This window comes from Conger conger, chromosome 4 (genome assembly GCF_963514075.1).
Source record: "Conger conger chromosome 4, fConCon1.1, whole genome shotgun sequence".
NCBI lineage: Eukaryota > Metazoa > Chordata > Actinopteri > Anguilliformes > Congridae > Conger > Conger conger.
Window position 1 is genome coordinate 57,715,127 of NC_083763.1, and position 25,659 is coordinate 57,740,785.

The window sequence follows — 25,659 nt, forward strand, 5'->3', positions numbered from 1 at the left end:
CAAAAATCTTACTTTCCACTGACTTTACACGTTACACACAAATCTGATAAAATTGTGAAGGGAAAAGCTATTGTTCTCTCCTGCTATTTTCCATTGGCTGCATTGCCTACCAAAGTTTACCCACAAAAGTAAGTTCACAGATACTGTATTACAGTGCCTCCAAGATTGAGTGCCATTTAAAAGGCACACTGAAAGCCTCATCATTTCTGGTTTCTGTGATTAAGGCTACATCCCATCATTTTTCCCAGAGAAATACTGTGCTGAGTAGTAATGAGAGGTACCCTAGGAGAGACTGGAGAAGAAAGCCATTTGGAATTATAGTCTATGTCAATGGCTTTCAAACTGTGGTCCAGTCAAGTGGGCATTGTAAAGGTTAATAATAGGCATAATAAAAATGAGACCTAATCAACTGAGCTTTTGTTGAACATAGCAGAGGTAATGTAAATATGGAGTGCCCAGCACTCTCTATTGCTTCAGCCCATGTGTGCTTTCATGATTGTGATTTATGACCCCCTTTGCAGTTAAGTGGAAATATTCTAAATGATCTTTTCAGTGGATTCCATTTTTTTTTATTTAAGTGAATGCAGGAAATGAAATAAGTTACATAACTATGAGTGGTCTGATGAATGTGTAACAAAAAATAGCATCCATTGCCTGTTTAAGTCCTGATTCTGAAATCAGACATTTCACAAAATCTATGACCATTCATTTTGTTATACATATATACCATATCAGTTCACTAAGGTTCTGAAGTTATTTATAGCAGGAGAACCATCCATATTTGGTACATGATCTGGCACAGATTTTTCATGCCCTGGAAATCGGTTCACATGTACCGAATCCTGGAGAAGCACCACCCCACGATGACATTCTGCAATAGCAAGGAAAAATATAATAGATATAAAATATGAACAGATATAGTAAATAATAGATGTATTTACGTGTAATCCGTGAGCAAAAGGCAAAAATGTGTAGCAATAGAGGTTAGGGTCATTAACAATATTAATTCAGCATCAAGACACAAAAACGTACGCACGCGCTGTAGTGCTTCAGTTTTGGTTAACAAACTGTGGACTTCAACCGCTAGTGGCGGCTGTTTCGATTCCGGAACCGATTTCAGTGGTCAGAACATTCGGTCACCTGTCATCGAAAGCGTGAGACCAGGCTCCTTTGGTATCCACGCCACATGCTAACCCCAGAAACAACTGCAATACCAAATATATGATACAAACTAAAACTAAACACGGCCTGCAATGCCCTTTTATTCAACTGACAATCCTTTCTTCTGTTTTAACTTGCTGAAGCTGCATACATTGGAGTTGCATACATTGCCATTTTGGGTATCTTGGCCACACGCTGTGCGAATCAGAAAGTATATACCTCCTGCGTTAACATCCTGCCCCGTAAGTCAGCAGTTTGGTGAAACAGAATGCAGCCACCACAGAACTGGCAGCCGCGGTTGCATTTACTTGCAATTATTGGAATGGACGTTTTCTGGGAATAGCTGCATCATTCTGTAGATGGCCTTTTCATTTGAAAAGGCCTATAAAATGTAGTTGCAAATTCCATATAATGAATAATCATTTAGAACATCTAGGTCAATGTTGTTTGCAAAATGCAGCTTTAAAAATAAATTATGTTTTATTACACATGCCTGAGTGTTGGATTCTTTGTTCAATCATGAGTTTGATGCTTCAGAAGCACAGCAATAGTAATGAAAATGAACATTATTCTAGAAAAACTGAATTTTCTCTAGTTTAAACAATTATTGCTTTAAGCCACATCCATTTCTGTATTTCTGTCCAAATACAGATTCTTTTGGTTTAATAATTAAGATACAGAGGTCACACTTAGTAAGATTCATGAACTAATAAATAGTAGTTGTTAATCATGAATGAATGATGTAAAAATAAATTAAGTAATGAATGAATTAATGTAACTGTTCACTACTAACGATTGTATTATTTACTTTAATATTTATACAATAGCAAACCATAGGATAAACTTATGTTAACTAAATAAATAGTTTTTTTCACAAACTGTTTTTTATTTCATTCCAATATGAATTAACTAATGCAGTTTTTTACATGGATTTATGACGTACAAATACATTAACAAAGCTGTAACTTCTCAGTAGTTAATTAGTTAAGAACTACATCCGTTAATGCCGGTTCATCTAACCTTATTGGAAAGTGTTATCGTCACAGACACTGTAAATGCGAGTATTGGGCAATGTAGGATATTCCACATTCATCATATTGGATTTTATGGTGGGTTTCTTTTACTCACTGCCATTTATTGAGCAAGAAAAAGAAACAGCTGTCAATAATATTAAATAAATAAAGAAGACATAATACTTAGAGAAATAACGGCTCAATTAACTTTTTTTAACAGTATCTAGTGCATTTTACAAAAAAGAAAAGAGCATATTATTTTGATCTCTGTGTGTTTATGTTTGTGTGTGTGTGTGTGTGTGTGTGTGTGTGTGTTAAGTGTGTACAGTATGTGGGCATGAATGTGTGGATGTGCGTGTGTGTGTGGGTGTATGTGTATGTGCATGTGTGTCTGTGTGTTAGAGTGTACAGTATGTGTGCGTGAATGTATGTGTGTGTGTGTGTGTATGTGTGTGTATGTGTATGTGTGTGTGTGTGGTTGTGAGAGTGTATGTGTATGTGGGTGTGTACACGTGCATGTGCATGTGTGTGTGAATGTATGTATCTGTGTCTGTGTGTGAAAGTATGTATGTATGTGTGTGTTTGTATGTATGTGTCTGTGTGTGTGTGTGTGTGTGTGTGTATGTGTGTGTGTAAATGTCTGTGTGTGTGTGTGTGTGTGTGTGAATGTGTGTGTGTGTGTGTGTGTGAAAGTGTGTGTGAAAGTGTGTCTGTGTGTGTGTGTGTGTAAATGTATGTATGTGTGTGTGTGTGTGTGTGTATGTGTAAATGTCTGTGTGTGTGTGTGTGTGTGTGTGTGTGAATGTGTGTCTGTGTGTGTGTGTGTGTAAATGTGTGTGTGTGCGTGAATGTGTGTGTGTGTGTGTAAATGTCTGTGTGTGTGTAAATGTCTGTGTGTGTGTGTGTGTGTGTGTGTGTGTGGGTGTGGGTGTGCGTGTGTGCGCATGTGTGTGGGTGTGTTTCCTGCAGAGGAGTCAGTCATGGGTATGCAAAGCCATGAAAAATTCATGCACTGTGGGATATGGTCAAGGCACCTTACGGGAGGATGAGGGGGGAGGGAAAAAGGCGCGGATGAGAAATCCCCAGGGCGGCCAGGCTGCACTGAATCGCCACAGCGTGAATAAGTGCTGCTTTGTTTCATTGACATCCTGCCTGCCTGGATCTACCTGCAGCCATGACAGGCAGAATACACACTGTCAAGGCCCCGGCTCTGATTTATAGAGCCGCAGAGTTCAGGCAGCACCGACCCCAAGGTGCTGCAGGGAGATAAAATCCTGCATGGAGCAGCACCCCATCTCCCCGCTCCCCATAAACCTGCCTGTCTGTCACATGCCTCACCTCCAAGGCCATGGCATCACATTATGCCATATCAAACCGCAGCACACCGCCCCTCGGCAGCCCAAAAGCACAGCCCGGAGGAACCGCTTATCAGGCTGGAAGTTTTTCACATTCTGGGTGTCTACAGGGCTGTATACACCACACTATAATTTTGTATCCATCAGCAACCAGATTAAGCTGATGCTTTTCATAACGGTGGTCATATACTGATGGGTGTCAACGAGAGTAAAGGGCTGCTTTGTCTATATTCTCATGAAGGTTTCACTGTACTGTATGCCAATGTCTTAAAGAAACTGAACTTCTGACATAACCCAGCATATATACTAACTGTCCACTATTCAAATAGACACAGGTGGTCCTTGTCATTTACAAAGTCGTTCAGCTTGTATAATGTTAGTACTTGTTAAATAATACTGTCAATCAAGCTAAATAGCTGGTTGTTATACAATTAGCAGAAGGTAACATAAATGAAAATATAACTTTCACAGTAAATACAGTGTGTGCTGAATAACAAGTAGCTAACCATTTTCACATTTGTAGTATGTGTATACCCAACAAGTGATGTTGGCACTTTATTGAAAGCCCCACACACTGCAGATGGCTACAAAACTGGGAGTAACAAAACTGCAATTTCCATACACTTCATTTGTCTCTGTGTGTGGCCACTGCTTAAATATTCCTTTTTCCAGACAGATGCAAAAACAGTTTTGACTGAACTATCACATTACTGCACAAACTCCAATATAACAAAGGACTGGACAATAGCACACCATAACTAACAGTGATGCTATGCATTCAACAAGTATATAATCAAACTGCTCATTTTGAAAATATAGCTAAATATACGTTGCCGTTGTCATTTTTCTCCATAAGAAAAGGTAATTTTCTCAGATGAAGTGCACCTACCCAGTTTCTCCAAGGCATTCAGATAGTGATGGTTCCCAAAGCATCCTTTCTTTATAGTGTAGAGCAATTTCAGTGAAGAGACATACACAGCCTGTCTCAGTAGAATGGAAGCTGTTTATGAAACATTTGTACAATATAAAGATAATTTGCACTCCACACAATGGGATAAATAATGCAGTTTTAGCCACCAGCCATGCAGCTGGCGAACTGCAGAGGAACAAAGGACAGCTGCGAAAACGAAGGTAACAAAAATTATTGCACAGGTCCTCCAGGATGAGATGTTTTCATAGTAACCGAAGCCCTGGGTTTTCAGCTAAAGGGCCCTGAGCTTTGTCAGGTGTCTGCCTTCCAATCCCACAATCCCCCGCATCTTAGCAGTCGAAATGCCGAACGCTTATGACAGCGTACAGTGATAACAGCAATATTGCCTTTAGTTAACAACATTAGTCGCCAACACAGATTGACAGCTACTCTCACTGAAGCCCGCTGTATCAAATAATACAAAGCAAATAGCATTCAATATAGCTAGATGCCGTGGGAATTAGAGATTCAGAAACAATCTTAGAGTAATAAGTAAACGTTACTGAACAGAATGAAAATGCAAATGCTCGGAGGGTTCAGGAACACGTTTCAAAATACCACAACTTCTGCCTGGGCTTAGAAAAAATCTCAGTTTCCTGAATTTGCAATCAGGGTACATTAAGACTTGCATGTAATTGTGAGAATTTATTTATCATTTGTAATCTTCCCCAGAGGCCCTCTATCCCAGTTTAATATACAGCAATTGAATCTCACTCTCAAAATGGCTCTGAGTGTGTGGCTGAAACATTAATTATACCATTACATTCTCGTTCTGCTCGTTTCTTTAGAAAATAAGGGAAATGCGCAACGAAGCTCACTATTCAATCCTCAAGAAAATTGATTATTGTCATCACAACACCATATGTTGACAATGCCTACCTTGCCGCACAGAAGTGACAAATGGCGGGCCTGTTTTAAGTACAACAAACTGAGCAACACAGTGTGTTCCATTACCGTTCAATTAGCCATGTTTCAAGCAAAACAGAAGCCACACTTGCAAGGATTTCTATCAAGAACATATTTAACTCAACAAAACAGGAAAACATAGAGAAAGTTAGCGTGCATGAATGAACCGTCTAAAGTGAGTGGGTGACACTCAAATGCCGTCATTCCAACATTTGAACAGCATCATTCTAAGAAACTAAGAAGTCTGAAAAAAGCACATTGTAGCATCGCAGTACTTTTCTTAATTACAATCACCCCCCCACCCCCACTGGAAAATAAACACAGATATAGCATCAAGAGAACAATTTGCAGAGCAATTAGATCCAATGAGCAAACAGTGGAGAGAGAAGGACGTTGCTGATTAAATTAACCACGTAAACAGAAACAAAAGCAGCGGTGGAGTGGCACCACAGCGTTGTTCAGAAGCTCCTTGCTGCTTAATAAATACAACAAAATGTCTGCTCCCTGGCCACTTGTTGGCGTAATGAATCTGTCTGCAGCTCAGCGGTTCTGTTGAGCTTCTGTTGGGCTCACTTGTCAAAAATAAATATAAAAATAAATAAACCTGGTAATCAAGGGGTTACTACAAGCAGGAGAGAGGCTGATCGTACACAGCGAAAAGCCAGCGCGGGCCTACTTTTTAAACAATAGCCTAATTACGACATTTATGTCCCAGAATGTGGAATTGAATTTAGCCCAACTTAAGGCTGCGCTGGCATGAAAAGACTATTTGATTAGAGCAGCAGTTGTTTCATTTGCGGCACAGCAGATTGCAGAGCATCTCTATCCGGTGCGCAATCTGTATTCATTACGCTCTGTAAAGGATGATCCATGTCCTGCCTCTGCACTTATAATTTCATGCAGATGCAGAGGGTTGCACATGGCCCCAGCCGTTCCGCGCACTGTCTCTGCGTGCACGCCGGGCCCAGCGCTGCCGCAGCGTCAAAGCACAAACATACAAATATCTAAAACCTGACATGTTTCCCCCCTCGCAATGCATGCCCAATTGGATTTGGGTGTGCTGATCTGTTGTTTGAGACATGCTGCCACATGGGTGTCATCGTTCCTTGCTGTTGTGCGGGACAACTTTCTGAATCTGACCGTGTTCCTCATATCATCACCGCCTGCATTTCCACCGAGTGCAAATGATAACTGATGAACCAAAAAAACTGAAACGGGTAAAAAAAAAACAACTAAATCCTCTCTTATAATTTAGATCGGGGAATTGAGAGTAAAGACAAAACCCTAATAAGTCACATACCCCTTACAGTAATTGCTGAGACCAAGGTTAACTGCAGATAGCAGGGCAACACAACAAAGACTAAGTGAGAGTCCCTTAATGTGTCCCTATTGCCTTTCCGGTTTTAAAATAGGCCGTATAAGCTTCTACTGCTTTGGATAAAGAGCCCTGGTTGCTTGTAATTGTACAGCTCTGAACATGAAACAATATAAAACAAATATTTTAAATAAAAGGCGGTAATGGCATCATTCTAAAAATGGAAAAATAAATGTAATTATCCAATGCAAATACATTTTTACTGTGTATTTAGCGATGATGGAAGTAATAAAATGTTCAACTGTCAAATTAGTCATTACTTTATCTGCAGCACTATGAGATAAAATAAGACTTGAACTACGAGCGAATAACAATTAATCAGACTGAAAATAAAACGGATTTGATTCATACTGCACACTTCCCAAAGGAAGCCAAGGTCATGCAGAGTATCATGACTATGAAACAATACGGTTCTCGGGGGCACACTAACACAGGTTTGAACCCGCAACCTTCACATTCCCACACACGTGTTCTCAAACCGTGCTCTCTCTGATCCTCCACATTAAGGCACTTTCAGTTTTTTAGCAGCCAGGGATGGCAGAAGCACAAAAAATCACCACCCCCCTAACACCCCCCCCCCCAACCCCACCCAAGAAGATCACATTCACCACCGTGTAAACTGCGCTGTGCATGACACAGAGAATAACGAACAGAAACAGAGTAATTCTGTTTTTTCACGTCCATGTTGCTGAAATGAATAAGCGGAGGATGAGACCTGCAGCCAGGTGGGGGTTGCCAGTGTGGGCAGGCCTGATAAACTGTGTCTCAGCCTGTAATCCCGGGGCTCAGCGCTGTAAGCCCTCCCACAGGCCTGGCCCTCCCGGCCCCACCCCAGCACCCGCCCGCCACGCGCCACCCCACCCCGCCCGCGGTTACCGCAGACGACCCCGGGGGGCCTGCCGCCTGCCTGTCCCCTTCCATACGGGAGGACATCGGGGAAGAGAGAGGGGGTTAACCAGCCGGAAACCCGGGCCGGGGACCTTGGTCTGAAACGTGTCAGGTCAAAGCCGCCGCCGTCGATAAGCGGCATTTTGCGGCGGGATGGGGCGAGGCTCTGGCAGAACCTGATATTACGCAGCACAACGAGACGCCTGTTTCCGAGAAACAGAGAGGCCTCTGTTCTATTTGTGGGAAAGGGGAGAAAAAAAAACAGGAAGGCTAATTCTCGTAACTACCATTCCCCCCGCGGAGAATCAATATGCATCACATCCATTTCCATGCTCACGGTCAAGTCAGGGACTTAAGACCATGGGGCTGTCTTCCCTCCCTCTCTGCACGCGCTGCAACAGGATATCAGCATATGTGCACCGCTGACTTTAAAACCATGTTTCAGGAAAATGACACTGCTGATGGAATGCCCTACGCAAAGCCTGAGAAAGATACCGATTCATTTTCGAGGGGTGTGGTGTGGGAGGACTATGTACTACTGAGCAAAGAGAATTTGCAGCTAGGCAAAATGTGCTGTTAAAAGGTTGTCCTAGGTTAAGGATAAACACCTTTGCTTATACAGTTTCAAACCAAAGAACACTGAGCTTCCATATTAAGATTAGTATTCATATTAGAATAAAACTAGACATTAATTTTCTAATTAAAGTTTTAGACATATATAACATAATACCCTTAAATTATATAGATAAAATACAATACATATAATAGTGAATGTATTATTTAATTCAGATATGTCCAAATAAGAAGCTGTGTAGTAGGGGCCCCTTTATTATACTATTTGAACCCTACAGTGAATATCTTTTTCAGTGTGGAAGGGATGTTGAAGGCAGTGCAGTACCTGTATATGTTTTGCATGCTTATAGAAAGTGATGAATGGCCCATGTGTGCATTACAATGCAATGATACTCCCTGTGACAAAAACACAGCATTCACAGATTTTTCATCTGTACATATTCAAATTGCTGTACACTTTGGCAAAAATCCATTAAAAAATGCAGTTCCTACCAATAACGCATTTTGAATTAAAATTTGACGAAGAGTAAACAACATTTACGGCAAAAAAAAAGTCTTGGTAAAACATACGTATTTCCTCAAATAAAACGCACTATTCAGAAAGTGATGGAACGCCTCATGATTATATACCGGATGTGGGGGTGAAACACTCTTCTTCATGTTTCTTTACCGTTATTACAGTGTTTTGCAATTTATTCATTTCAAAGAACATTTTTACCGATGTCTGTGGGAAGTACTGGTACATGCATGTATTCTGGCATTAGCTATGCACTTTCAGACTATATTTCTGGAACAATCTTCAACCAGTCCAGGCTAATAAACTGGATTGGACATGCCTGGTATTCAGCTATGGAGGCATCTCCGGTGTCTGGGTTTATACAGACTGAGCTACGTATACAAATGTAATAAGATCATGAAACAGTATGTATGCTGAGAATAACAGCTCCATACACAAATTATATTATCATTGCAAGTTTTGGAGGTATGCTACTGTACTTCTGTTAGCATGATCTAGACCCAACTGCATTATGGATTCAAAATCAAATAAAGAGAAATGGCAAAGCTAGCTAACACAAAATGTTAAGTTCATAATGATCCACAAATGAAAAATATTGCTTCCCCTAAAAGTATATTCATCAATAGTGTTTGTGTGTATGGGTATGGGTATGGGCATAAGAGAGCTACAACATTCACATTTTAAATAAAAATGTTTTTTTAAATAAAAATATTTTCCTCAGGGGATGCATCTCTTCAACATCATATATTATCTTAGATTGCCCTCATAAATATTCTTCTGTATTTGTGAAGCACAGCTTTTATTGAGCGATTTATGAGCAGCGTACTATAGCTAGCAAACAGCACACATGAATTTCAGTAGCTAAAGGCAGTTCTTTTATTGCTTATAGTACTGACCCTGCACCCCCCTCCCCATACATTAATGTGATAATATGTGCTCTCTTCACACAGCATGACATCCTGTGCAGTATCTGCAAAATTCAAAAGCAAAACAAACCATAGTTTATTCAATTCTTATTTCAAGAAAAAATGACTTTTTGTTAACATAGTGAGAGGAGTACTTGGGCACATCAGAAGACTATTGTGGGAACAAAATTTCAAAATACTTAATGGAGGCTGAATATTTAGTGTTTTACTCGGTGTTTCATTATGTTATTCCTAAAGTAGCAATGTGTGTAACAACAACAAAAGTATGATGGTTAATATTAGCAATAACAATAATTATAATAATAATAATAATTATTATTATTATCATTATTATTACTATTATTATTATTATTATCATCATCATTACTGCTCAATGGAGGCTGAATAAGTATTATTTTGTAGTTTACTTGGTGTTTCATTATGTTATTCATAAAGTATATGAAACAACATTTGTGTAACAGCAACAAAAGTATGATGATGGTTAACAATAACAATAATAATAATAATAGTAATTATTATTATTATTATTATTATCAAATATTATTATTATTATTATTATTATTATTATTATTATTATTATATACAGTCACAATGCTTACCAGATGCAGTATATTTGCAGTACAGCAACTTAAATACAGATAACTGTTGAATATGATGTGTGTCCACCCCATCCCCATTCCAGATCGTGTCATTAACCAGCACTCGTCTCACCAGAGGAAAGGGGAGTTTTGGTTTTTGGGTGAGGGTAGACAAGAAAAAGACATCCGTCCATCATAACAACGCCATGGTGCAGCCAATTTCTACAAAGCTGCTAAGCTGATTGAGGCCATCCGAATCTGTTTCACCGGCTTACATTCCTTCAAAATGGCCATCTCAGTTCCAATATCACGGGCTTTTACTGTTTCCAATTTCCCTGTTCGCCACTGAGAGTTGGCAGGCTTAGTGGGATAAAACACTCCAACCGAGTTCCCTGTGACTGTGCTGATATCTCTATAGCGCAGCTCCCAGATAGCTGCATTTATTTATTTACTTACTTTATTTTTCTTTTATTTTCATTTCTATTTTACAGACCATCCTCCCCATCAAACTCACATCACAAACAGGCATGGACATGAACACACAGACAGACACACACGTGCACACACACACATGCAAACACATACACACGCACACATACATAACACAAACATACACACACAGACACACACACCCATGCAAAAACATACACACACATACACCCACACACACAGGCACATAGGCACACACACACTCATGCAAAAACATACAGACACAAACACACACATACACACAGACACACACACCTTACCAAATGGCACAGCCACCAGTTCCCTTCACCTCCTCCTACTGAAGTAGATTAAATTCACACTAGTTCTCATTTTGAACGGAAATTGGATAGATAGAAAAAAGATTACGGGAAAAGAGAGCAGGGTGGTGGGGGCAGATGTCTACCAGAAGCTCAAAAGCTGACAGTGTAAATGTTACTCTTTTACCACCTGTGAGTGCGTGTGTGCACATGCATGGGTGCGTGTATATAGTGTGTGTGTGTGTGTGTGTGTGTGTGTTTTGTGTGGGCGTATTTCTCTTTTCTCTTCCTTCTCTTTTTGCCACAGCAGCAAATATCCTGTTGGCGCAGGATGCTGGGCTGTATCTGGCCCCACAATCGATAAGGCTCCTGGCGAAGGGCTCCCATTCATCTCTTGGCCATAAAATTTGATTAGCGCTGACTACAGCACTGCAGGGAGATGGTCCGATAGAGCCCGGCTGCACCATACAACAACAGCTCCCACACTTTCCTCCACGCTCGTATTCTTCCTTTGTTTTTCCGTGCTTGCTTTCCTCTTTCCTGTTTTGTTTTTACCCGCCCCCCGCCCCTCCCACCTCTAGCCAGTCCTGCGTGCAGTCATTACAGAGCGGGAGTGCAGACAGTGACCGTGCGGATGGCTTTCTGTCTTTTTCCTGTTTTCCTCTGTCCGTTGAAGTGAAATTGCGGCCCTGTTAAAGCTGCAGACGGTGTTAATAAAACTAAACGAATGCACTGGCTGCAGCCTGGATGGCCAGCAGATGCACTGTTCCTGTGGCACGTGACCGATAGTCAACCAATCGTGATCGTGGGAGCAGATGACACATCTTTGTGCAAAGGCAGGGAATGGTGCACAATGACCACACGCATACTTTTTTCTTAAGGGCCCCTTTATGGTGTATACACAGCACTAGTAAGCTTTACAAAACATTTTTGTACTCCTGCAAATGCCAATACTTCATTTCCTGTGTGCACTTTAGAAATGGCAGCACAAGTTTTCCATTCAGCTGCTGTTCAAAAGTCTCCAACAGCATCTACAGACCGCTATTTCTCCATAACACAACACAAGTAAATTCCAGTACCTGCACAAAGGCAAACTACTAACAGAGCACATGTGAAACATCACATTGGCTTCGCCATTTCATGCACTGCTTTTCATAAAATCATTTTAAAAATGAAAAAGCAAGCAAATAGAAATGAATCTCTTCTGTTTTACCCATATGGGTCAACATTTTTGAATTTCATTTCACTTTGAGTGGTGAAGTGAATGAACTCAATTATTCCGTCTGTTTTGTTCCATTCCGTCACATTGTTAAAAAACTGCCTATGAAGGACAGCCCAGGAAAAGGCTCACGTTAGCAAAATGAACAATCTGTCAGGAGAGCTGACTGAGATGCTTTGAACGCAATTTAATACATAAATGTACAAGCTGTGCAGGGCAGGGGAGAAGGCAGCTTGATAAGTGCAATGCGAATGGTACCATGTTGCCAATTACCTGCCATTTAAACAGCATCAGTATCTGCTCAAAAAAATCCTTGCTAAAAGCTAACACACATACAACTGAAGCACTGCAATCCTTCATATTCAACGTCTAAAATACCAGCCATCTTGCTAGATTGAGAGGGCAATTTCTAACAATTCTGTGGTGGCACACCAGTAATACAGTCGTGACCTCAGTCTCTGTTTTCTGTCTCAGAATTAAAGTTCTCCGTAAATGAACAAGGAAAACATACACTAATTTAATTTTAAAAACCTTGCTTCGTTTTATCTGCTAGATGGTTTATTTGAAGGAATATTCAAATGTAAGTTAGCAAATGGCAAAGGGTATTTGTGCTTTTTTCTCATTAGTGTTTTTCACAAAATGCTGTAGCTTGTGCACTCAAACATAATTAGGATAATTTCATGTTTGGTTTCATCAGGCAGAAATATGGACAGTACAGGCTATTTTTTCACAAATAGCCATTATAAATAAAGGACCTTTCACAGACATTGTTGGACTCAGGTTTATTACTATGAGTACTGCATTCAGCTTCAGTTATACAGTACTAATTATTTTGAGTTACGTTCTAAAGACACAACTTCATTAAAGGGGCAGTTCACCCAAAAATGTAATTATGGCATGTTTCCACTTACCCAGAGTTCTATCTGTTCATCCAGATAATTTCGCTGAAAAGTTTTCTAGATATTTTCTGGAGCTCACCCACATAAAGCGGACCTTACATGTCCTTCGTCATGTGGCTTCAAAGAGCAAAAAATTCATCAGTAACGTCTATTTCCACAGATAACCCCGTGGCTACTCAGGAACATCCACAGAGCTTAATTTAAGCATGGTTCCATCAAACTAGCCTACTTCTTCTGAAGTGGGTGCCTACGCCAACTTTGCAGCTGGCAAGCAAGTATGAAACTTCAGTGGAGACGACTTGACGTGGTGGAATGCAACCTTTTGTAGTTTCAATATAGCAACTTGTCAGTAACTTCCTTAATTACATTAAAACCGCAAAGATTCCATACTACCTTACATAGCAAAGAACTATAAATTCCATCCATCCATCCATCCATTATCTTAACCCGCTTATCCTGAACAGGGTCGCAGGGGGGCTGGAGCCTATCCCAGCATACATTGGGCGAAAGGCAGGAATACACCCTGGACAGGTCGCCAGTCCATCGCAGAGCACACACACCATTCACTCACACACTCATACCTATGGGCAATTTAGACTCTCCAATCAGCCTAACCTGCATGTCTTTGGACTGTGGGAGGAACACTCTCTCTACACAGAGAGGCCCCGGCCGACGGGGATTCGAACCCAGGACCTCCTTGCTGTGAGGCGGCAGTGCTACCCACTGCACCATCCGTGCCGCCCCACTATAAATTAAAACATGTAAATAGTGAACACTGCATTCAATGTCAATAGTTATGAAACTAATAGACTATGTTTTTATTGTGACAACGGTCAAATTAACTGGCCATTGCGTTTCTAATGCTAAAGGCCCAATCAGTAATTTCCAAAACTTTTCAGTTGCTCTTCGATGAAAATTACTTGGATGGCAACTAAGTACCTCAGTGGATCATGGTCCTCATAGTTTCCAATGTCTTACACTGGTGTTTTGGTAACCTGGGCAACAACTTTATTTAGCCCACTGAACTCTATGATGCTGAGCCTTTGTTACTATTTCAGCTTGCAGACTACTGTGGTAATGTCAGTTACATCTGAGGTAGTTAGGCATGATTTATTTAGCAAAATCTTAGCTAAGTATTCTTACCTAACGAGCGACTGTGTTCTCAATGAAATTTACATTTACATTTTAGTCATTTGGCAGACGCTTTTAATCCAAAGCGACTTACAATTGCATAGGTTCTACCATAAGTCAAAGCATCACATCCAGAAACTAGCAGAAGAGATAACAGAACCAAGAGACATGGTGTATAGCGAGAAGAGGAGAGGCCCAAGAACCGAGCCCTGCGGGACTCCAGTTCGTAGGGGGTGAGGGTCGGAGACTGAGCCCCTCCAAGTCACCTGGTAGGAGTGACCAGAGAGGTAGGAGGAAGAGGACAGAGGAGAGGGATGAGGCAGTAGCAAGCGCCTCCGTCATGGCCAGGAGAGCATTCTCCGTCGAGTTCCCGGATCGGGAGCCGGACTGGGAAATGGGAAAGACAGAAGATATGCGTCTAACCCCTATAAACTCTACCACCTTCACTTACCTCCTCCCCCCTCCCCCCTCTTACTCTCCCCTCTCTGCAGATGACTTCTCGGCCCGCTTTGAAGGGAAGGTGGCTGGTATCTGGAACTCCTTCACTCTTCCGGTGATGCAACCTACTCCCCAAAGCACACCCACTGCTGCACTGACCTCCTGGAATCCATAGACATACTCCAACTAGTCACAAATCATCGTGCAACAACCTGTCCACTTGAGCCTATCCCATCAGCTGTTCTCCAGTCCATATCCAGTGAGCTCCTTCCTTATCTGCACTCTATTATTAATGGCTCCCTTGCCAGAGTTCCGCTTGACTTCAAACTGGCTGTTACCCCCCTCCTGAAGAAACCATCCATAGACCCCTTCAATGAACTTTCAACCACTATCACTACTTCCCTTCCTGTCCAACACACTGGAATGAGCTGTACTTCACCAAGTTTTCCTCAACAGCATAATCTGCTCAACCCTCACCAGTCCGGCTCCCGATCCGGGAACTCGACGGAGAATGCTCTCCTGGCCATGACGGAGGCGCTTGCCACTGCCTCATCCCTCTCCTCTGTCCTCAACCTGTCTGCAGCATTTGACACGGTCAACTCCTGATTTTCACCATGGCTGAGATTGGCATCTCTCTCTGCCCTCTCTTGGTTTGTATTCTATCTAGCAGATAGAATAGGTCCTACCAGGTCGGCTGGAGAGGGTCCGTCACTGCTCCTCATCCCCTACTAGTCCCACACGGCTCAGTACTGGGGCCTCTACTGTTTTCCCATTACATAAAATCTCTTGGCACAGTACTTGCATCACATGGTTTTTCACACTGTTATGCTGATGATACTGAACTGAACTGTCTTTCCGTCCCTCTGCCACACAGGTCAATGAAAAAATATCTGCCTGGCTGGCCGATATCTCATCATCACAGACTAGGCATATCTACCTTGTGTACTGGACATGATCATGGCCTTACAACCAATCCTATTTGAATTGTACCTTATCTGGCATGTTTGAGTGTTTGTTGTATGACCTTGATATGCACTGTTATGTATGTAGCTTTCAATAAAAGTGTATGCTGAATAAAGTGTAATGCAATAAACAACCTTTGAAGTGTTTTTATGTGGATCTTTACAATTATTTTTATTAGGAGAATAATTCTAGAATTCTATAGTATTGTACCATACCTTCTATTGTACCATATCTTCATCATTAACATTTTATTAGAAACCAATATTGTGGGCTTTGAAAGCACATAGCAGCCTCAAAATTGAGATATTAACAGGGGAAATTATACCAAAATTATGTTTGGGCACTTTGAAGACAGAGGACGATAGACAAGTGCCATGACAAAAGATAAAAAGAAGCCTCGAAGATATGTCAGATGTCTGGAGATACAGTGCGTTTAGAAAGTATCCACACCCCAAAATAAATAATAATCTTCTCACTTTGGCCTGATAGACTTTAAATTTTGAATTTAAATTCTATACATGAAAGACATACATTACTAATTTACAAAAGTATTCAACCCCCGACAGTCAATACTAGATAGGCCTTTGACAGCAATTACAGCTCTGAATCTTCTGGAGTCATTTTCCCCCATTCCTCCATGCAAATTTGCTCAAGCTCTGCCAAGTTAGATGGAAAGTTAGGCTCTCTGACAGAGAATGTCAGTGGCAGCAATTCTCAGATCATACCTCCAATTTTCAATGTGACGATGGCTGGATCTTTCCAGAATACTGACCTTCTTGTTTTAAAGCCATTCCTTTGTAGTTTTTGCCATGTGCATTGGATAATTTTCCTGTTAGAATATGAATCATCACCCATCAGTTGTAGACTGAAACAGATTCTGCTCCAGATTTACCTGTATTTGACCTTCCAGTCCCTCTAGTTGAAAAGCATGATGGTTCCACTGCGATGCTTGAGAGCAGGGATGGTGTTTCCTGGGTGTTTGGCTGTTTAATTTTTAGCAAACATAGCACCAGGCCAAAGAGCTTAACTTTCATGTCATTAGACCACAAAATCTTCTCCAGCTCTCAGGGTCTGCCAGGCATTACTTGATTTTGGCCTTTCTTAGAAGTGTTTTCTATCGAGCCACTCTTCCTAAGAGGCCAAATGTGTGAAGTGCTGGATTGTTGTTCAGTTTGATAGAATGGCCTGATCTTGGTAGTGTTTGGGTTGGCCCATATTTTTCCATTTTGTTACAATGGATTAACGGTGTTCCAAGGAGCCTCAATGATTTGCCAATATTTTTAGAACCACATCCACCTTGTTTTGAAATTCCACTGCCAGTCCCTTGGCCTTCATGTCACAGTAATCTGATCTGCCGTTTCAGTTGTGAAACCTCATAAAGATATTAACATTTATTCTGAATTGAAAAATCAACCCAGGTGGACCTTGTTAATGTATTTGCAGTGATCCCTCAAGAAAATGGAATCTTTCAGAACCTGGCCCAAATCATCAAAGTACTTATTCACTATTCCATGTTGACATCATAGTTACATATATACTGCATGAGTACAACAAACACAGTTCAAATATATATGTAGCACAGCAAAACAAGACAAACTCAAAAACCTCCTGAATACACAGAATGCTCACTTGTTTTTATCTATTTGCACATTTCTGTGTGTGTGTATGCACGCGTGTGTGTGTGTGTGCGTGCATGTGTATGCGTGTATGTGTATGTGTGTGTATGCAGATTTCCGAGTATGTGTGCATATAAGGACTCACCTGTGTCTCTCGCACGTTCTCCACAGTGAAGTTAAACCATACTCTGAAGCGTGGGTTACAGGTGTCCGGCCTAATGAACAGGTCATACTCAAACTCGCTGATGTAGTCCACACGACCAAGATTACCTGGAAGGAGGGAAGACACATACAATAAATCAGTCAGCTAATGCAATGTGCTGTATGCTCATTACCCTACATCTCAGATATGAACCAGCAAGTCAGTGATCAAAAGGGGCTTGATAATACTTGTGTATTCTGCTTCCAGTTTCATGTTTGTTCATTTGACCTGCCAAACCGTACCTTTGAGGTTCATATCTCTGAGTTTCCACAGTATTTACCATATGACTCATTTGAATTCCAGTAACACTGAATATGTACTCAGTGTGCTGATGATGTCTGACTGTTTCTGCATGCCGGTGTTCCCTTCAGGGATAGCCACGACACTAGGTGGGAGGATATGAGGAAAAACTCGACTACAGCTCAGTGACGGCCGAGAAGACTTTGGTGACAGAAATTTGGGGGAAAAAAAATAATGTTGTCCAAACAAGAGAGCAACAAATTTCCTCTGATGACCAATAAGGTGTCCTGTATAATATGCGCACCATTCAAACTGTGCCTATCCCCCCGAGCAGTGTGGCCAAAAGGGTTTTTCAAGATGAGCACAAAGTGAGCGCAGTGAAATTCAGCCGTTAGAAAGCCTTCCTGCAGTACTGTGGGACCAGTGCCGCTTCAGGTTCCTGAGACAAACAGATTAATTAAGTGCGGTGTCCTGCCGCGGACAGCCAGGCCAGGCAGCCCGGCGCTTCCCTCTGCAGGCAGCGGGAGAGCCCCCTCCTCTCCCCCACCCGGCCCATGTGGCGTGGAAGGACTGTGGAACCCACCGCCAGGTGCCAGGTAGCACAGAGCTAATTATTGACAGATGGGGTAAGCAGCACACTGTCAGAGCAGATCGTTCTCCTTCTGCCATCAAAAAGGGCTAATCCACCGGCTTCCCGAAAATCTCCTCCTCCGGTGTTAACTCCTTCCTGGCTGACGGTGCCCACGCACCTTGAAACAATAACAGGAGAGCTAAGCCTCATCTTCATTCCACTAATTCAGCACCAGCTTTAGCTCCCACTTGGCAATTGCCCTCTCTAAATGGCTTTATTTCTTAATTAAGACAAATTTCTGTTTTAACCTCTAACTTTGGAGAAATGGCTAGATGTTGTACCTTTACTATACCTGTGCTATATGTCGGGTCTTGCACTGTAACCTCGATTCAGTTGAAATCCACTATATAGCTAATTTCAGTGACCACAGAACAGATTAACTGGTAGTGATTAATTGGTGCTTAATTAAAAAATATTTTAAATGTCTAAAAGTATCACTTTAACAAGAAATATTAAGAAACCTCTTTAAAGTTTGAACAGGATCAGGCTAACACAACAACAGGACAAACTATTAACCTACTTCAACCATTTCCATGATTCAAAATTTACATTTTACATCTCACTAGGAATTACGTATTCACCATTTCTAAATAATAAGTATGAGGCCTAAAATGAAATATGGAAAAACAATAAGTAATAATTATAATGGTTTGCAGTAATATAGAGCTGACACATCTGAGATGATTTCTATTTTACTGAGGATGATTCGATAGACTATCAAAACAAAAATCTGGGGACATCCTACTCTTCCTGATAAGTACCATGGAATCATTAAGGCTCAGTAAGAAGCCCATGCTGTAACCTCCCAACAGAAAGACACCCTGTCCTACTGCACAGTAATCCCTGTACTGGGTCACTCATCTTCAGCTGGGGGCCGAGCGAAGATATCCCTGTGTGCCCACTAACACCACCTTCAGCAACAGCCTGCGTTTCCAGCACTGCTGTACCTAAGTCAAATCCCACATCATTATCCATCCAGCAGGAAAAAATCACATGATGATATGGCTACATGCTGATCATATCCTGTTACTGGCAAACATTACCAAACAGCAGTCCCTCGCCAACCATGGGGGTTAGGTTCCTGAAAACCCCTGTGGCTGGAAAAAGCACGCTTGGTAAAACTAACGGCTTACGGGAAGTAGGGGGCCAGGTTTCACGGCTGTGGTTAACACTTATCAAATGTAACTAAGCTGCAAATTGCCGCTTTACAGAGTCCAATAACGGCCATCGAACACAGCAGGCGGTGAAACCTCTCTACAGTAACCACAGCAAGTCTATGGTTTGTACCGCTGAAAAACATATACAGTAAGCATAAACACGATTCCTTACAAGAAAAACTCCAGAAACATACTTCACCATTATAAAAAAAAAGGTTAGCTACCTAATGTTAGCAAACGATAAAACATTTTCAGCTGCTTATGATTGTTACTGTCGGTAGATCACAGCCAACAAATAGCCTTTTCAGAATGAGATCATCCCAAAGCTATGAGCATAGCAACAATACTTGAATGATGCATTCCGTGCTGCACAGAGTTACAGCAAAATAAAACAAAGGCGTGCAGGTTGATAGCCATGAGTTACTATCCGTGCATCAAACTGCATTTTAAAAACAATTTTTTAGAAAAACTTCATTTTTTCCCATTCTCCTCAACATTTGGAGGGCAATTTTACCGTTTATCATCAATTCCCACGTGTTATTGCGTTATTGAGTAAACACCTTTGCAACCCTGCCAGAATGAGAGCAACACACCTTCTTCAAGCCGTGCATCTCTGCCCCAGACCGTGATTCTGAGACGATCAGGTTTCCACTGAGCATTTACAGCTGTTTGCCTATAGTGCAGTGCCTGGGTCATGTGCTTTCAAAAAGACAACGATGCCTAGCTCCCTCCAGAGTGAATGCTATTCTGACCTGTCCACCCCCCAAACTAAGACTGAAATGCTGTAATTTCTGGGCATGGCGAACTACTAGTAATGGATGCCCCATTGCGGAATGCCACACTACACTCCACTGACTTTGACTCTGCTATTATATGGACTCTGCAAATGCACCAAGCCTTTGGTGCCCCCAAAACTGCCCCAGCCTCTGCTCCAGCTCTGGGTTTAGTGGACTCTAACCATCCCTTTTCTTTTATGTCTCTGGAAAAACAAGGGCTTGCTAATGGTGTATTAGCACAAAAACACAGCTCTCTGTTACGCCCCGTAGCTTATTACTCTGTACAATTACTACCTGTTGTATGAGGCTTGACTGTGTGCCTGAGGTCTGTTGCTGCCACGGCTCTCATGGTTCAAAAATCAACAGCCATAGTGTCATATCACGGTTGTATTGTTTTGGCACCACATGCAGTTGTTCGCCGTCTAAATTCTGCTGCCACCCAGCATCTTACGGCAGCTTGAAGAACAGGACACAAAGTCATGTTACTGTCTAAACCTAATATTATTTTAAAGCACGATCCTGCAATAAGCCCCACTAATCTCATGCAGTTACCTATCGAACCTGATGATGCTTGTGTACATAACCGATAAAGTATTGTTTCTCAGTGTAAATTGCCGTGGCTGGATTTACAATACACCCAACTTGCCAATTCAGATTTGACTCTCTTTACTGATGGGTCAGCTAGCTTCTCTGAAGATACGTGTATGCTGACTGGATATGCAGTTGCCTCTGCTTTTGAAATCCTGGAAGCACATGTCCTCACACACTGCAGAACTGCCTCACAAGGGCCTGTATTTTAGCAGAGGGACTGCATGCCACTACCTCTACAACTAGGGTTGCCGACCCCTGCCAGTGTTAGCCAACCCCTATTTTACACTCTGCATTCTGCCAGCAGACCATCCTCTTCACCAGAGAGACCTGCACAGCTGAAGCAGGCTCCTTGTAGACCAGAGAACATGCTTCAAAACAATGACACAGGGGATACCTTGCTTACCGAAACCCTTAGCAGGTCATCACCAATTATGTATCACTGCACTGGACTCACGGACAGTTACCACCAGCATGGTCCGGATCCAAGTCATAGGGCACATCACTACACAGTAAAATGCCCAGTGTTAATTGAACTCTGACATTTGAGACCAACAGGGAGCATGCAGTATGTACTCTGTCAGAGCTGATTTAACACTGAACACTTTACTGTGTGCTGCACGAGTGCCTATGCCAGATGCACCACCCAGGAGTTCTCCACACAGCAGGATGACTGTTAGTAAGTGCTCAACAGTCAGCTTGATGAGGTAGCTGCATCAGCATTCCCACTGAAGGACTGTTTAACGGGCTATAAAACTCACACACCAAAAACACAAGGCGTGACCTATAGGCTTTTTTTTTACTATCATTGCCAATAACATTTTCAATAATCCTTTGAGAAATTTTGTGAGGAGAGCTGAGAGCAGAGGCAAGCACACTAGAGAATATACCCTTGCATCAATTTCCATCTAAAGAAAACAATGAGCTACTGGAATCCCTGGTGGAATTTGTTCTTCAATATCTTGTCGTTTTAGGTCTGTATATTTATTATATTTATGCCTGTGTACGTTATCCTATGATGGTTTTTGATTCTCTATGTATATTTCCACCATTCTCTAGCAGCTGCCCTGTCTCACTAATGAGTGCTGGCATTTCGCTCCAACATATTGGTTGCAAAATGGAAATTCTCTCCACACAAAATGAATATTGGCACTTTGGCTGATTAGAACATGACTGTAATTCTCATGCACACAATGGAACATTAGCAGGAATATGAATGGGGGTGAGATATTTTGAAGGCTGCAGACAGACCAATTGTGATATGATAAACCACGATAAAGGGCAAAAACCGACCTTTAGCATGTCCAGTTCAAGTGAACATATTTAAATATCTTGCGTGTGAGAAGGAGATGAAACAGGTTGAATTGGCATAATAAAAGTCTACAAACATTTATTTTTCTGCTATGTTTTTCTTATCTGCGTTGCTGTAGCAAGTTACACTTGTGTAGCCAATGAAAAGAGGGAACACAACAGAGAGAGAGAGAGAGAGAGAGAGAAAATAATTTGTCTGCCATTTCCACAGAAACAGAGTTCTATCTTTGGATGAGACAGACAAACGGAGATTCACACTTCTTATGCAACACATACCTTGGCATATGGCTGCACTTTGTAGATCGAGAATCAAGGGAAACATGTTTCAGACCAAAAAGACATCTGTTTTACATTGGCAAACAATAATAATGTATTTAAATTCCACACACACAGAAATTATCAAGTGTGAGGTTAGCCACTAAATGTGTGATTCAGAGTCATTGACAGAGGAGACAAAGCTTTTATAAACATGTATTGAAACAGCTGGAATAGGTCGATATGAGAATGTGATGCACACCTGTTCAAAGCAGATGTGATGTGTCGTCTGTGATATATCACACATGCATATTAACAATGTCAAATATTTTTATTTTGTTTTATACAAAATTTGTTATTCCCAGTTTTTCCCCATCATATTCTTAAAGCATTGTCAACATAACAATAAGCATTACAGACATTATAAAATATATTATATAAAATTACTTAATTCATACTTCCAAAAGTATTCTCGGAAGAGAAGCAACAATGATTCCCTTCAATCATTCTTCGACTGGATAAAAGTGCTTGCAGTTAAAGTATATGCAAAACAATCACATTTCCTAGTATTATAAAATCATCAGGTGACAATATTGCTTTGAAAGTGTTATTGTGTATAGTTGTGCCTTTGTGACCGAAGCACACACAAACATAAAAATTACTTATTGGCAGTCAAATCAAAAAATGCATTTTCATTTAAAATGGACAATTTGAACTGGAGAGCACAGTTAGGTGGATGGCTGCACACCTCATGATTGGTCTAATTCGTAAAGAGTATGTGAGCTTGTCTTTAAATGAACATTCCCAATCCTCCTACTCCCTGTTATCTTTCATTTAGTGGAACATGGCAATAATAACAAACTGCTAGAAAAAAAGGACATTGAAAGGGTTTTGTGTTAAACATACAATCCATGAAAAAAACTGCCATAAAGCTTTCAGCCATAATGAAGGAATGAATAAATAAATAAATTAGTGAAACAGGAGGAGAGAAAGAAAACAGTGAATGCTATCTCCCACCAAGATCCGGAAGTACAACTTATCGGCCATTCAGAATTAAACTGCTAATGAAATGTAAAACTGCATCTACTGTAGCTTACAGTATGTAAGCGGAATATCAACACCACCTTGCAAAACTTGGAAGACCTTGTAAATAATACTTGACTGTATGTGGAATATATTTGTCTCTTTGATAAATGATATTTTGATATGGCCAGTGATTGCTACCCCCCCCCTCCTCAGGTTATTACGCTCGATGCTGGTACAGTACTGTACACTAACTAAAACAGCAAGAAACATACATAAAAACCATAAAAGACTATATCCCAGTATATACTGTACAGTGTGCTTCTTCAAATAAAGTTGTGACATGTAGGATGAATTCAGCACAGGATGAGATAATGAGAAATAACTAGCTATGCTATCATAGTACATGCAGAATATAGTCACAGTCATGTGTCTAGCCTTGAAATGCATAATTGTTCCTGGTGAGAACGGAAGAAGCAAGAAAGAGAAAGAGAGAGAGAGAGAGAGAGAGAGAGAGAGAGGGAGAGCGAGAGAGAGAGGGAGAGCGAGAAAGAGAATATATTTATGAGAGAAAAAAAAGATTGTGCTATATTAATCATAAATCATTATGTTAAATAATATTCAGTATTCAGGATTTTGCTAATTCAGTTTCAGCAAATAGAAACGTAAGGATTTACCCAGTGGAGGTCTGGTTTGGGTAATGTGGGAATACAGACAATGGCTGCGCTGGTGCTGCCGTGATTTTACACTTTGTCAACAAAATTATGACTTAAGGCTTTCTGCGAGGATCTCATTTGCATCTTAGGGAAGTTAATTTCACATCGGCTGCAGAAAAAGCCCCAGAATTCAATAAACAGTGTGGGAGGCTTGATGGACTAAAATCCTGCTTGTTTTTATGCGGTTATCCACATTATAGAAAAGAAAAAGAACAGGCAAAGTGACTATATGGCCTGAATCAATTTTCCAGTCTCATCTGGTAAATGGTTAAAGGTTGGCTTTTATATAGCGCCTTTATCAAAAGCGCTGTACAATTGATGCTTCTCATTCACCCATTCATACACACACTCACACACCAATGGCGATTGGCTGCCATGCAAGGCACCGACCAGCTTGTCAGGAGCATTTAGGGGTTAGGTGTCTTGCTCAGGGCGGGAGATCGAACCAGCAACCCTCCGACTGCCAGACGACTGCTCTTACTGCCTGAGCCATGTCACCCCTGCAAGCCAAACAATTTTTCTTGTGTGTATTCTTTGTACAATTTGGCCGTCGCAACTTCCGACTGATTATGATAGAGCGGGCCACATACATACATTAAATGCTGGCACACACTGAATGCTTCATATTTATTTATTTATTTGCATAAGGGTTTAGCAGAAATATGATATGATGAGACTAGAACCATTTTAAATACCCAATAGGAACAGTATACAAATAGCAAATCGTGGTGGGTTGATAGTAAACAAAAAGAAAAATAGTGGACTTAAAACATTAACTGGATGAATATGCTCTACCGTATAATGACAAGTTCCAGAGATGGGACTAAAAAGTGCCTAAACACTGTGTTGCTACACAGTTCTCCAGTGCCAGAAATGGGCAAGCAGTGGATCATTCATGCATGCACAGACACAGAAAACATTTTTATCTGATCTGTCACGGGTGTCGAAATTTGCGAAGTGTGCCCAGTCAGTATAATGGGGCGGCCTGCAGTTGGAGACAGACCAGCAATTCTGCACAACAAACTTCAAAAGCACCATACTGTGGATTTCCTATGCGCATCAGCAAAGCAGGACTGCTCCGCAAATGCATGATGTAAGCCTCATTTGTTATTAGTTGGCATTGGTTGCCTACATTCAATTATTTTAATAACCTATTCTTCACTTCACAGGATTTAACCACTACCAAGTGACCACTGCATCCTATCTGAAGTTCCCCCTTTAAAAATACAATTATTTTATTTTATTCTTCACAGCCAAAATATATTCCAGTTAAATACTTTTCATTGCAGAGTATGGCATCATGGACATACGTAGTCCTGGCATATATGTCAGAAATAAAAGATAATTTACTGTTTCTTTTACCGACAGTTCGAGTATTAATCTGGCACTGTGACAGAATTCAATGTGTTGCCCCAGTGATGGTAACTGAATGTGCTTCCCAACTACTGCTTCATAGTTAAACACTACCAAGTGAGTTCTCACATTC

The 25,659-nt window shown here is 41.1% G+C and overlaps 1 protein-coding gene across 1 annotated transcript in view; it reads right to left on the minus strand.

Moving 5' to 3' along the window:
- Positions 1-25,659, minus strand: part of agbl4 (AGBL carboxypeptidase 4) — a 337,579-nt gene that overhangs the window by 275,669 nt on the left and 36,251 nt on the right. Inside the window, exon 3 of the mRNA XM_061239954.1 lies at positions 17,420-17,544. Within this exon, the coding sequence (XP_061095938.1) occupies positions 17,420-17,544 (125 nt within the window). The remainder of the gene's footprint in view (positions 1-17,419; positions 17,545-25,659) is intronic.